The sequence below is a fragment of the Acomys minous genome (genome assembly GCF_964271855.1).
Source record: "Acomys minous genome assembly, chromosome: 11".
In the NCBI taxonomy this organism is placed as follows: domain Eukaryota; kingdom Metazoa; phylum Chordata; class Mammalia; order Rodentia; family Muridae; genus Acomys; species Acomys minous.
Window position 1 is genome coordinate 18733768 of NC_140492.1, and position 14132 is coordinate 18747899.

A 14132-nucleotide genomic window follows, 5' to 3' on the forward strand; every position below is an offset into this window, starting at 1 on the left:
AGGAACAGCCATTTCCAGGTTAAGCTAACCGTGTCATATGTTCTTGCTTTCTAAAGCATAACCATAGTTAAAAATCTACCAGACTAGACTATTTAAGAGAATAAGCCATATGTGCCAGCGTGCACCCGGGATCCCACCACTTAGGAGACTGCACCATAAAGACTCCTATGAGCTCAAAGTCAGTTTGGGCAACTTGGTAAGACTGTCTGTCTCTAAATTACATCACCATTGCCACAAATGACAAGTCTTTTCACGGGAAAGGTCAGGTGTTTCTGAGATAATCTTTTGCGGTTGTCATTCTCAAAGTAGGACAAGAAAATCCGAAGGCTTTTGCAGCACAGCCAGCAGTGGTTGGACCGACGCACCTGAACATAAATGCTTGGGAGTCATTTGAAGGGAGGAATCAAACGGCTCGTTCACTCCCTCAAGTGCCTCCAGAGCTGACACCGTAGAGACGGAGCCATGCGTTGTATACCTGTCAAAGCTAGTTCCACTTAATTACCTGATATCGTGATGAACTTCCTTTTCGTACTTCTCTTCTCTGCGTTTTCTATGACAGCAAAAGAGGATGGCCCCGATGAGCACAAGAGCAAGCAGCGTTCCTATGATGGCTCCCGCAATCGTCCCGGCTCTGTTGGAAGCTATAGAGTAAGATTTCAACAGGATTAGTCGGAATAAGAAAGCCCCACAGCACATGGCTTAGCACTGAACGTCCGGCATAACAGAGAGATAGGGTCATTCCGTTGCATAACTTTTAAAAGAGATCAGCAAGGCTTTGGTCTAGTAAGGAAAATGTGTACTACTGATTTCCCTTTGACCACTGTTACCAAAATCGAAAAACTGATGAAATCAGAGGCAAAGCTGTCCAGGTTAGCACACAAAAGCATTAAAGCTTCTCCTACTGTAAAGGCTAAATAGTGTACCGAAGCTGACTGACAAACTTTTAGCTACTAAAATGATGGTTTGCTTTATGAAGTGTGGGGTCTTTTCTTCTGCACGAACTAGAAAAGTGAATAAGCACCCATAGTGTCCTGATCAAGGCGAGCATCCTTGTCTTCAGCACACACCCCGACTGACAGAATTAAACAAGGCTATGAGGCACCCATAGTGTCCTGATCAAGGCGAGCATCCTTGTCTTCAGCACACACCCCGACTGACAGAATTAAACAAGGCTATGAGGCACCCATAGTGTCCTGATCAAGGCGAGCATCCTTGTCTTCAGCACACACCCTCACTGACAGCATTAAACAAGGCTATGAGGCGCTAAGGGAAGCAAAGCGGATGGAAGAACGGACTTACGAGGGACAACGTCTAGCCGTAGCACGCACTGATCAGAGCCCACTCTGTTTTGGACTGTGCAACTGTATGTTCCGGAGTACTCAGAGCTGGCATTTTTCACAGATATAACAGGTGAAGTCATCTCTATAAAAAAAAAGGGGGGGGGGAAGCAAGTTTGTTTTTACAGTATGTATTGCTGTCGGGTTTGTTTGTTTGTTTTTAAATAAAACTAATAAACCTTATGGAAGTTTGGTGATGCAGTTAGGAGAGACAATGCTGGGTGCCAAGGAACTGGCAGAGCCGGAGTTCAAACGATCAGCCTGCGCATCCTATCAGCAGGATTAGTTATCACGCCTCCCCCAGCTAGAGCAAGGTGCTTGGCCTACTATATAGCACCTACAGTACTCACATGAGTGATTACATTTAGCCAAGTGGAAACTTTTTAGTTCATGTCACATCACATAGGCTGTTTGGTTTAAACTTACATGAGTAAGTTACTGTCACATCAAAAAGAATCCAGGGGGACAACCATGACCCCACTAATGTGACCTGGCACATTTCTCAACATTAAAAAATATCTACCAAAGTAACAAATTACAATATTCTAAAGGAGAAATCTTTTTTTTTTTTTGGTTTTTTTGTTTTGTTTTGTTTTGTTTTGTTTTGTTTTGTTTTTTGAGACAAGGTCTCTCTGTGTTAGCCTTGGCTGTCCTGGAGTCACTTTGTAGATCAGGCTGGCCTCGAACTCACAGCGATCCGTCTGCCTCTGCCTCCCGAGTGCTGGGATTACAGGCGTGCACCACCAATCTTTATAGAAATATTTCTTCTTTGAGGACACTTGGTTGTCAAGTTGGTTGCCAAGGAATTGAAAATATAGCATACATATACAAACTCCACTAGGCTTACATCCAAACCAGTGGCACAAGGACACCATTGTGTGTCAGGAACAGTACCTGCTAGCCACGGCGTAGGCATTATCTGGGTGTCTGACAGTTTCTGCCATTCATACTGCAAGGGAAGGGAACCTTCTTTTGGTTCACATTTTAGTTTGAAGTCATTTCCAATCTCTTCCGATCCGTCCACGAAACATCTTGTACCTGAAGGCTTAACTGAAAAGAAAAAGAAAAAAGAGAACAGAAATTACAGCCTTCTCCAAGAGAACAGGATTTGCTTTTCTAATGGATTACTTAAGCACGGAGTATGATGCACAGCCACTGACTCCCTTATCAGCCAGTACAGGGCTCAGAATGAACAAGGGGACAAAGAATGATATGTTGTCAACACCAGTCTATGCAGCTTTGCCAAACACAAACAGGTAACGAGCTCAGGCAAGCAGCCATTGCATAAAGTTTGGCGCCATCTCAGATGCAGCTCAGCTCTGCGCACTGCCATTCCATAGGCACATGTCAAAAAAGCAAGGATGATGAGGCCGGGTGATGATGCTCCCAGAAGCTCCCCTCCATTCCTTACCTAGTCTCTGTCCTTGAAATGCAGCCTTCTGTGAGTACGGGCCAAGTCATATCACTCTAGGTGTCGCTACTGGACAGTCAGGGCACTTATTAATAACACTGATCACGGGGACGATCCACTTAGTGCAGCACAGACCATTTAACATTATGTATTTACATGAATTCAAATCCATCCAGACAGCAGAGTCATAAAAAGTAAATTGGAGGGTTATCCTCCAGACCTCTGAGCCACAGCTTAGAGTAATTACCTGCGACTTACCCCAACTCTGGCCTAATGCCTTGGCATCACACACTGTTCTTCACCTCACTGAGGCATGACATTTATGAGATAAAATTAATATGTTAGTCAAATGGGTTTAGCAAATGTGTTTAGAAAGTTATCGTTTGATCCTCTAGTAGGTAATTGGTTTCAGGACCCTACGCGTATACAAATATGAGTATTCTCAACTGCCTTACATAAAAGACATAGTTTGTCACTTAATGTCTCTTGTGTAATACTTATTACAATGTTGTTATAATAACTTGTTACATAGTTGTTAGAATGATTATGACTGGGGGAAAATAATCAAGTCAGCACACAACATATACACATTTCAAAATATTTTTTTGATCCATGGTCGGTTCAGTATGAGGATGCAAAACTGAGGGATATAAACGGCTAACTATGTATCAACTAAGCAGTAGTCCCTGAGTTTGTACCTAGGGATTCCTGGAAACACCCACCCTATGCTAATGAGATATCTTCTTATCTTGGCTTTCAACCAATGACCTATAACCATACCTGGAATTCTTCCCCCACCCATAGGATAATTAAGTACTGTGTTTTCCCTCTTATGGTACTACTGTGTTACTGTATGTAAGTGAAGTATCCCTCACACATCCCTAGGCCCAGTGAATCAAACATATTCTCTCTCAAAATTCCTCCCACTGCCCAAGGTTTATACGTCCCCATTTTCATGCAAAATAGAGAGAGCTTCTATCATGTCTTCCACCATGACCAGCTGAGACTTGTCATTTATTCTGAGGAACGAAGGGCTCCCCTCCTTCCTGAAGAATTCACTGCTGGAACCCTGGGCTTGACTGCTGGCCAGGTACCTATGGCGGAACTGCCTTGGCAGTTACTGAAGCCAAGCAGCAGCTGGACCTGTGTCCCACAGAACCCAGATCCCTAAATCCTCTGCCATTAGCATAGTAGCTTAACTGAAGAGTTGTAACACTCCAAGGTATAATCACCAGCTTGGGAATGAGTTTCCACTGCCATCTGGTAACGGTGATTTCATATAAAAGAGCTAATTGTACCACAGTGGGAAATTCTTTTCCACACTCCTGGGGATATCCTGGAGCCTTGTACATGGACCTCACTCTAAGCACTCTAGCCATTCCTGAGAGAGAGGTGGAACCTTTGATTGCCAGGTTCCTCTGGTCCTGCCCGGAAGCACACAGTGGCTGGACCAGCCTGCTAGAGGGGCACACACTTCTGATGGGGTGCTCAGCAGGGGAACGTGGAATGACAGCTTCTGCTGCATCTGGGAGATTACCCACAAGGCCCAGGCTCCTGCCGGATGCACAATGACATGCCATAGATCTTTTCTCCTCCTGGAGTCATGATTGGAATAATAAAACATTATGTACTCTTTTTTTGTGTGTGTATCTTTTATTCCATGAGTTTTTGAGAATAAACATATTGTATATATCAATAATCATCTTCATTAAATGCTGATTACTATTCCACTGCATCAGTACAGGGCAAGTGTGTCTTCCCATTCAGCTACTGATGAACCTTGTCATTTGGGGACAACTGGAAAGCCTTCTTCCACAAGCTCACGGGGACAAGAGTATTAGTCTGTAAAATCAGAATCAACAGTAAGGGAAGTATGAAATGCCACTACACAGGAGGCAAAAATCCATAAAAGATTCAGGGACTGTCTCCAAAGAGCAGGGATCAGCTCTCAGGCAGCTATTTCTGAAGGAAGAGTAGGACAGTGACGTAGACATGGAGTGGGGACTGGCAGGAGGGAAGGCCCCTTAGGAATTAGTAGCTTAGTGAAGGTGGGTAGTAAAGGGTCTGTCTGAGAGCATGATTGTCATTTTATCCTAAGACCTTGGGAAAAATCAGTGTTTCCTATGAAGTCTGGTATTCCCAGCCTGATCAAGACCAGGGTTATTGACTTTTCTTTTCCCAGTCTAAGTCAATTCTCATGCTTTCAGTCCTGAGTGAGCATTCCCTGTTCCAACAGTATGATTAAAAGTGGGAGTCGGAAGGCATACACAACTTTAAGGGCCATGCCTGCTGCTACCACGACTGTGGTTAGCCACACTGCCGTCAGTGCTGTTCCACCCACAGAAAACATGCTTGTCCAGTTATTCTGAGAACAGCTATACAAATCCCATCACTCCCAATGTACCTTCCCCCAAATTGGTAGCCAGCTGTCAGTCACTCCATGAATTGTTATGAATATCATTAGGAAATACTCTACATTTATCTGAACTTGTACCTTCTAGGAAGCTATCACTAGCTTATGCAATTTACAGACATAATGGTCAACCCATCTTTCTATGATATAAACATAGCTAGCATCCCCAATGATACCATATTCCCTTCTCTGGGTCCTTATCCAGGTTCACCTAAACAGCATAGTAAATACTTTTAACTAAAGCCATTTGAAGAGGGACCATCTTTCAGACAGGACCCTTTCAGTGCTAAGTCAGTGACGTGATCAACAACCAACACAACCTTGTGCAGTTGCCACTGGAATGCAAAAGAAAATCCCAGTTACTGCTGCTCCTCCCTGTCTTTGCACAGAGTGGCGTGCTTCAGAAGAGGCTCTGGCCAGGAACACTTAGTCATCCTACCCTAACCTAAAGTCAAGTCTAGAATTTGACAAAAGGCAAATCTCTTACTTAATTATTCCCAAGATTATCTTAAGTAATTCTAGCAATCAGCATTTCCTCCCAAAAAGTGACTCTCACAGTACATGAGACTTTGAGACACAAGACAGGGAAATTCCTATCCTAATACAGAGAGCTGACAGCTCTGTTTTACCTATGGAAGTTAGCACACTGTGTGTACGTGTACAGTCTACCAAAAGGTAGTTTTAGAGATATATTTGAGTTATAACCTTTTAGAGCCTCCCAATTTGAAGAGATTAACTGTACACATTATTTCATATTCTAAAGATGGATAAGACTTTTCAATTTTTGACAGCTTACTAAAAAGTCAATATTTCATCTTTGTGCAAGGCTCCCCAGCAACTACGTAATCCCCTCAGCTGAAGAGCAGATAGCAAGGAGGTAAATGAGCCGTGAACCCATATTCTAATTTCTTCTGCCACAGTACCTCTCCTCCTCTTGAAACACACCAGAGACTTAGGGCTGCAGAGATGGCTCAGTGGATAGGGGTACATATTAAAGCTCTCACAGAAGACCCATGTTCGATTCCTAGCACCCACATCTGACAGTTGCTACTGCATATAACTCTAACTCCATGAGGATCTGATGCTTCTGGCCTGCATGGGCACTGTTGTTATGCACATGCATAGGCACACAAACACACACACACACACACACACATCCATATACACATAATTTAAAATAAATCTTTAAAATTACGAATAAATAGGAGTGGAGAGATGGTTCAGAGGTTATGAGCACTGACTGCTCTTCCAGAGGTCCTGAGTTCAATTACCAGCAACCACTTGGTGGCTCACAACCATCTATAATGTGAACCGATGCCCTCTTCTAGCCTGCAGGTGTACATGCAGGCAGAGCACTGTATGCATAATAATAAATAAATCTTTTAAAGAAATGCAAATAATTAAATGCTCTGAGTAATTAATCACAAAATAGGATTAAAGCTCAAAAAATATTTTAAAGATAAACACTTAGTTTTAATGATAACTACATCGTTATCTTTCAAAGAGATAGGCAAAAGTCAAAGGGAAGGAACAGGTTTGAATTAATTCTCAGAGAAATTTCTGAAGAGAAAAAATCCTTTTTAAAATAGTTTTTTCTTTACGATTTATTAATTATTTATACAGTATTCTGCCCACATGTGTGCCTGCACACCAGAAGAGGGCACCAGATCTTGCTGTAGATGGTTATAAGCTACCATGAGGTTGATGGAAATTGAACTCAGGACCATTGGAAGAACAGCCAGTGCTCTTAACCGCTGAGCCAGCTCTTACACCAGTTAGGGTAACTCTTGGTTTAAGTCTAATTTGTTTGTTCATTTGTTTTTGCTTTCTCTTGCTATAACAAAATGCATGAAGCTGTAAGTAGAAAACTACTTTGAAAGCAAATTTGTCTTAGAATTCCAGAGGTCCAAAAACATAGTGTCAACTGGATCTGCTTGGTTCCCAGTGAGGACTTCATGACTAAAGCAAAACTGGCATTTGAAGACGGGAGCCCTGACAGGGTCAAAGAAGCTAATCAACTGTGACAACCTGCTTTCATGGTCATGGATCTAGCATCACTGGAACAACATCAATCCCTTCACAAGAGTGGAAGCTTCTTGACCTAATTACCTAAAAGCCCCACCCACTCCCTAAGCCCCACCCACTCCCTAAGCCCCACCCACTCCCTAAGCCCTACCCACTCCCTAAGCCTCAGTGAGTGGTGACAACACACTCAAACCTTAGCAGAGTTCTACTTCCCTTCCCGGCTTTCACAGAGCAGGCAGTGGTCTTTCTTTCTCCATTCAGAAAACCACATGGACCAGCTATTATCTGCTGTGTCAGGACATAAGAAGTACTTTAATGAGAAACCAGCCTTGTCCTCCATTAACGCTGCTACTATGTCCTGTAGCCATTTTCCCTGTCATCATGTAACCCCCGTTGACAGAAAAAACTTACCCAGAACTGTCAGCACAACTTTCTTGTTTGCGACCCCAGGAGCTTTCTTCACCTTGCACTGATAGATGCCAATATCAGATAACTGCAGGTTTGTCACGTTTATAGACGCGTCACCAGACTTGACATCGTTACTTGTAAAATGTACTCGTCCTTTCAGATCCGGATAGTAGTTATCATAAATTTTGTCTCCAGAATACAAAATAATCTAAAACAAAAGCACAATAAAGAAGATTTTAAAACCTACCTCATTTTATAATTGTTCATGTTCCCCAATAAGATTCCCTGTTCTTGTCATGAGACTCAAAGGCAAAACTCAAATGACACGGTCACAGCTGGAACCTCTACAGATAACTTTCTTATCTATATAGTACTGGGAGGGCAGGGATGCAGGGGAATAGCTGTGGGAGTTAACACACAAGAATATTTCCCCTACCCCAATGTTACTATAAAATGCAGAACCAGAAAATACTGTGTTATTGAAGAAACCAGCCATCCAATCATACACAGGATGAGAAAACACAAAAGACAGTGGGACTGAGTGGTAGCACTATACTCCAATTCAAATGGGGAAACCAAAGTAGAAATAGGATTGAGTAATATGCCTGATACAAGAAAGCTTTTTTTTTTTTTAAAGACAGGGTTTCTCTGTTTAGCCTTGGCTGTCCTAGATCCCCTTTGTAGACCAGGCTGGCCTCAAACTCACAGCGATCCGCCTGCCTCTGGGATTAAAGGTGTGTGCCACCAACCCCAGGTGAGAAAGCTATTTCTTGATACTGGACAAAGATCCTATCTCAGACTCAAATGGTATATACTCACTTATAACTAGACACTAGCCCAAGGGGCATGTCCCATAAAAGTCTTCACTTACCAGGAAAGGGGGATAGAGGTGAGGACATCCTATTGGAACTCTAGGTGAGAGAAATATAGGAGACAGGGAAACAGAAGGATCCAGAGGGTCCTAGAAATCTACAAGAAGAACACTATGATGGGTGGATCTGGGCCCAGGGGTTCTGCTCGATCTATGGCACCAACCAAGGACAATATGTGCAGCCATCATCAAACCCCTACCCAGATCTAGCCAAGGGACAGGACATTCTCCACAGTTAGGTGGAGAGTGAGGATTGACCTTCACACGAACTCTGGTGCCCCATATTTGGCCATGTCCCCTTGGATGGGGAGGCCCGATGGCACTCGGAGGAAGGATAGCAGATTATCAAGAAGAAACTTGATGCCCTCGCATCATATTCAGGAGGAGGAGGTACCCCTCAGTCACAGTCATAGGGAAGGGGAATGGGGTGAAAGCAGGAGGCAGGGAAAAATGGGAGGATGCATGGGATGGGATAGTAACTGAGATGTAATATGAATGATTTTATTTTTCAATAAAAAAACAGTAAAAAAAGAAAAAAGATCCTATCTCAAAAGAAAACAAAACGCAACACAACTACAATCTATACAAACTTCTTGTCTCAGATGCTACTTATGTGCAATACAACAGGAAAATGTCTCCAAGGGTGTTTTTGCTGAAGGACCCTCCTTATTGGAGCCCTGGATTTTTCTATATTTGACCCCTCTAGCATGTCCACCCTGACCTGAGTCCACAAAACACCTTTTATGTATGTTAACTGCCCATCACCAGGCCACATTCAAGATCAGTTTGCTGAGTAAACATACACAGCAGCTGAAGGAGCCAGCACTCAAGACTGAACACACATCACCTTGCCACACCCACTCATCAGCTTCAATCAACACTCACAAACAAGACGCTAACGTCCTGTCTATTAAAACAAGAGTACCAAAAGCAATTTACAGATTCAACGCAATCCTTATCAAAATACCTATGCATTTTTTTATAGACATTGAAAGATCAATTCTCAACTTTATATGGAATAACAAAACCCAGAATAGCTAAAACAATCCCATACAATAAAAGGTCCTCCAGAGGAATCTCCATACCTGATCTCAAGCTGTACTACAGAGCAACAGTAATTAAAATACCATGGTACTGGCACAGCAATAGGCTGGTGGATCAATGGAATCAAATCGAAGACCCAAAAGTGAATCCACACACATATGGTCACTTGATTTTTAACAAAAAAAGCCAAAGCTAGTCAATGGAAAAAGGATAGCATCTTTAACAAATGGTGCTGGTCTAACTGGATGTCTACATGTAGAAAAATGCAATTAGACCCATATTTGACACCATGCACAAAACTCAAGTCCAAGTGGATTAAAGACCTCAACATAAAACCAGAAACACTAAATCGGTTAGAAAAAAAAGTGGGGAAGAGTCTTGAACACATTGGCACAGGAGACAACTTCCTGAACAGAACACCAACAGCGCAGGCCTTAAGGTCAACAATTAATAAATGGGACCTCATGAAGCTGAGAAGCTTCTGTAAGGCAGGAGATACTGCCAACAGAACAAAGCGACAGCCTACAGACCGGGAAAAGATCTTCACCAACCCTACATCTGACAAAGGTCTAATATCCAAAATACATTAAACACCACCAAACCAAATAACCCAATTGAGAAATGGGGCTCAGAACTAAACAGAGAATTATCAACAGAGGAATATCGAATGGCTGAGAAACACTTAAAGAAATGCTCAACATCTTTAGTCATCAGAGAAATGCAAATCAAAACCACTCTGAGATTCCATCTTACGCCCATCAGGATGGCTAAGATCAAAACTTCAAGTGACACCACATGTTGGCAAGGATGTGGAGAAAGAGGAACATTCCTTCATTGCTGGTGGGAATGCAAACTTGTACAACTGCTTTGGAAATCTATCTGGCGCTTTCTCAGAAAACTGGGAATAGGGTTTCTTCAAGACCCAGCTATTTCACTCCTTGGAATATACCCAGAAGATGCTCCACCTCACAACAAGGACATATGCTCAACCATGTTCACAGCAGCCTTATTCATAATAGCCAGAACCTGGAAACAGCCTAATGTCCCTCAGTTGAAGAATAGATAAAGAAACTGTGGTACATTTACACTATGGAATACTAGTCAGCTATTAAAAACAAGGAAATCCCAAAATTTGTGGACAAATGGATGGGACTAGAAATGATCATACTGAGTTAACCCAGAAGCAGAAAGACTCACATGGTATATACTCACTTACAATTGGGCACTAGCCCAAAAGGCATGTCCCATGGATGTCTTCACTTACCAGGAGATTGGGATAGATGTGAGGACATCCACCTGGGATTCTAGGTAAGAGAAATATAGGAGATGGGGAAATAGAATGATACAGAGGGTCCTAGAAACCTACAAGAAGAACATCGTGATGGGTGGATCAGGGCCCAGGGGGGTCTGCTCAAACTATTACACTAACCAAGGACAATACAAGTAGTAAACATCAAACCCCTACTCTGATCTAGCCAATGGACAGGACATTCTCCACAGTCATGTGGAGAGCGGGGACTGACTCTGACATGAACTCTGATGCCCCTTATTTGACCACCTCCCCATGGTGGGGAGGCCTGGTAGCACTCAGAGAAAGAATAAGCAGGCTACCAAGATGAGACTTGATAGCCTATGACCATATAGTGGGGGAGGAGGTGCCCCTTAGTCTTAGACCTAGGGGAGGGGAATAGGGTGAAAACAGGAGGGAAGGAGGAACAAGAGGACACAAGTGATGGGATAACAATTGAGTTGTAATCTGAATAAATTAATTAAATAAAAATAAAAATAAAAAACAACAAGAGTTCAAACAACTCTACTTATTTGTCAAACAACTCTACTTATTTGTCTTTTTAAAAGTTCCAGACAAGTAAGATGTGTCCCCTCTGTGATCGACTTTGCAAACCACCTTAGTGTTTTCCTATGACAACTGGTTAAGAAATGGTACAACTAGCATTTTTAACACTTGTACATCTTCACAGATCTCTCCTTGCAATGTGCCAAGAATGGAGACATTTACCCTAAGAAAGTACTGACCCCTGTCACATCAGTTTATACAGCCTAGCTAAGTTATGAGCTAAACCTGTTTTCACTTGGCACAGTACATGACTAATGCTTCTATATTACTTCCAAGCTGACAAGAGACTTGTATACGGAGTATATTGTTAAATTCTTCTAAGAGACAGTTGTGACACATGTCCCTATCTGACACATGAGGAACGTTGGGCTTGTTCCTTTAGATCTCTGAGCCTGTTTCCTCACTAAGCATAAACATCCTTATCTCAGAGTCTTCTGTCACCCCAGGAGTGTGTATACACAATGGTGGGGCCATAAGACTACTTCATAGCCACTGTATGCTTACAGGTACATTATATGACGCTCAAATGATTGTAAAAATCATATTCTCAAAGATATCCTTTGTGCTGAGACAGGCATGGCTATATAACTAAAGCACACCAAACAGTGGCCAGGATGTGGCACATGGTTAAGTGTCACACAGGGATAAGGCTGACATTTCTCCAGCCCAGTATTCCAATTTCATGTCCTTAGATGCCATCTGCTAGGTTAACTACAGTCAACCAGGAGTTCAGCTGACATATGATATGACTAAAATTCTTCCACAGAGATCTCTCCTTACCTGCCATCATCTTTTTCGTCTGGTTTTACTGTGTAAACCCAAGGCCTGGCAAGTGCCCAGTGTCATATCTGTCCCACAGTTCTTGTGCTTCGTCCTTTGGGACCCTCCTTCTATGAACAGAGGGGCTATAGCACTGGGGCACACTACGCTTGCTGGTCTCTACAAACACCTCACCACAGACTTCACCATCCCATGTAAGTCATGAGGACTCAGGCTCTTTAGAGTTAACCACAGGCTCGGAATCCTGAGCCGGACAAGCGAAGGGAGCGCCAGACCTCCATTAGAAATGTGTGTTGAGTGCAGACGTCGTCACAGGGAGAGAAGGGGGAGTAGGAGTGGGAAAGGAGCGGGCCAGAGGGTACCCATCCGGGCTGGCGAGAGTAAATGAGACAGCTTTTAAATTTATTATTACTATGGTGATGGCGGTGGTGGTTCTCTTTCTCTCCCTGTGTGTGTGTGTGTGTGTGTGTGTGTGTGTGTGTGTGTGTTTATATATGTGGTTGGTTTGTTTGTTTGTTTGTTTTCCTTAGGAAACAGACATGGGTCTGGTCACAAATCAGAGCAGAGGTAAATTCAGAGCCCTGGTCATTGACAGCTAAGGACATTAACAGCTTCTTCATCTCCTTCACAAATGTCTGGATTTATCAAAAAATCCTCATTTATCAAAAAATCCTCATTATCAAAAAAAACTCATTTCCAGAATGCACAAATTCAGCCACTGAATGGAAGAATTTCATGTTTAGTTTTCAAATAAACCTTTCTCTCTTATTTGGACAATAAGTAAAACTGTAATCTTTTTGAAAGAGTCACGTGATGTGGAGCAGGCTGTCTTCACCTCGGTCTGAATGAGGCAATGCTGGATGCACACCACCATGCTCAGCTTCTGCAGTTTCTAAATACTGTTATTGTTATACCCTGGGAGAACCTGAGCTTACTTTCTTATCTCTGTTCTAATACTGTCAATGAACTATGTTAAATGAAGTCTTTATATATATATATATAAATACCATGAGCACTAAACTGGTAAGTAAACATTACAGGGTTTTGTTGTTGTAACCCCACCCCACCCCCACCCCTTGCACCCGTTTTATGTGTGTGAGGAAAAAGGCTCTGGGGAAAGAGAGCAATAGCCAAGAGTGAGTACCTGAGTCAGCTCCTGGGATCCATATGGTGAAAGGGAAGAATCAATTTCCAAAGGTCGCCCTCTAACCCCTACTGGCTCACCACTATGGCGTGCACAATGGCTCAGGCACACAAGGAAATACAAGGCGAAGGCAAAACAACAAAAGAAGATTTTGTTTCTTAAAAAGCAATTCGTCATATAGAATATTGAACTTGAAGAAATATGGAAACTGAGTTCTAACAATAATACTGTACACCTTCCTTACAGTAGTATATTTTATCTTGTATCTTCTTTAACAAAATCGCTTTATTCAAAATCCCTAACACTATGTACACTCATGTCTACCTGCTTCAGTAACCCACTATTTCCTGCTCTGGCCTCTCATATGCACATCTGGACTTTCAGAAGCTTGCCTTGGTCCTTGAAGTAGCCTTTCACTCATCGGCCCTTCATTCATTGCATACACAGCATCTCCTGGTATGTTTCTCACTTACACCACACCTGCAGCTGGCAAAGCTTTCTCCTAGTCCCCTGCATCCAGTCTATGCAAAGACACACCTGACAGCTGCACCAGTGTGTGCATCGTGACCACAACTTGATTGCACTCACCACTTGATCCACTTTCTGGTTATCAGATGGGGATATCAGCCATTCAATGTCCAGGGGTCCCTGGTCTTCGGGACTAAGGGTAAACTTGCATGGTAGATACGCAGTTTCCCCTTTAGCTTTCTCGATCTTCTGTTCATCAGGAGTAGTGATGCTCAAACCGCTGGTGAGCTCTGCAGGGGGAAACACATACATGGGACTAAGCCTCTGCTATTGCCATGGCACATGGCCCTGTGGCCACTCACGGGGTCACTGTAGC

General features: G+C 42.9%; 1 protein-coding gene across 3 annotated transcripts in view; it reads right to left on the reverse strand.

Moving 5' to 3' along the window:
- The window catches only part of CXADR (CXADR cell adhesion molecule), a 51822-nt gene that overhangs the window by 16900 nt on the left and 20790 nt on the right, over positions 1-14132 (reverse strand). For 2 of the 3 annotated variants that reach the window (XM_084801698.1, XM_084801697.1), the window contains exons 2-6: positions 13877-14046; positions 7598-7802; positions 2232-2387; positions 1300-1422; positions 503-641 (exon numbers count right to left, since the gene is read on the reverse strand). In XM_084801698.1, the coding sequence (XP_084657824.1) occupies positions 503-641; positions 1300-1422; positions 2232-2387; positions 7598-7802; positions 13877-14046 (793 nt within the window). The remainder of the gene's footprint in view (positions 1-502; positions 642-1299; positions 1423-2231; positions 2388-7597; positions 7803-13876; positions 14047-14132) is intronic. The other variant, XM_084801699.1, reaches the window with a different exon arrangement.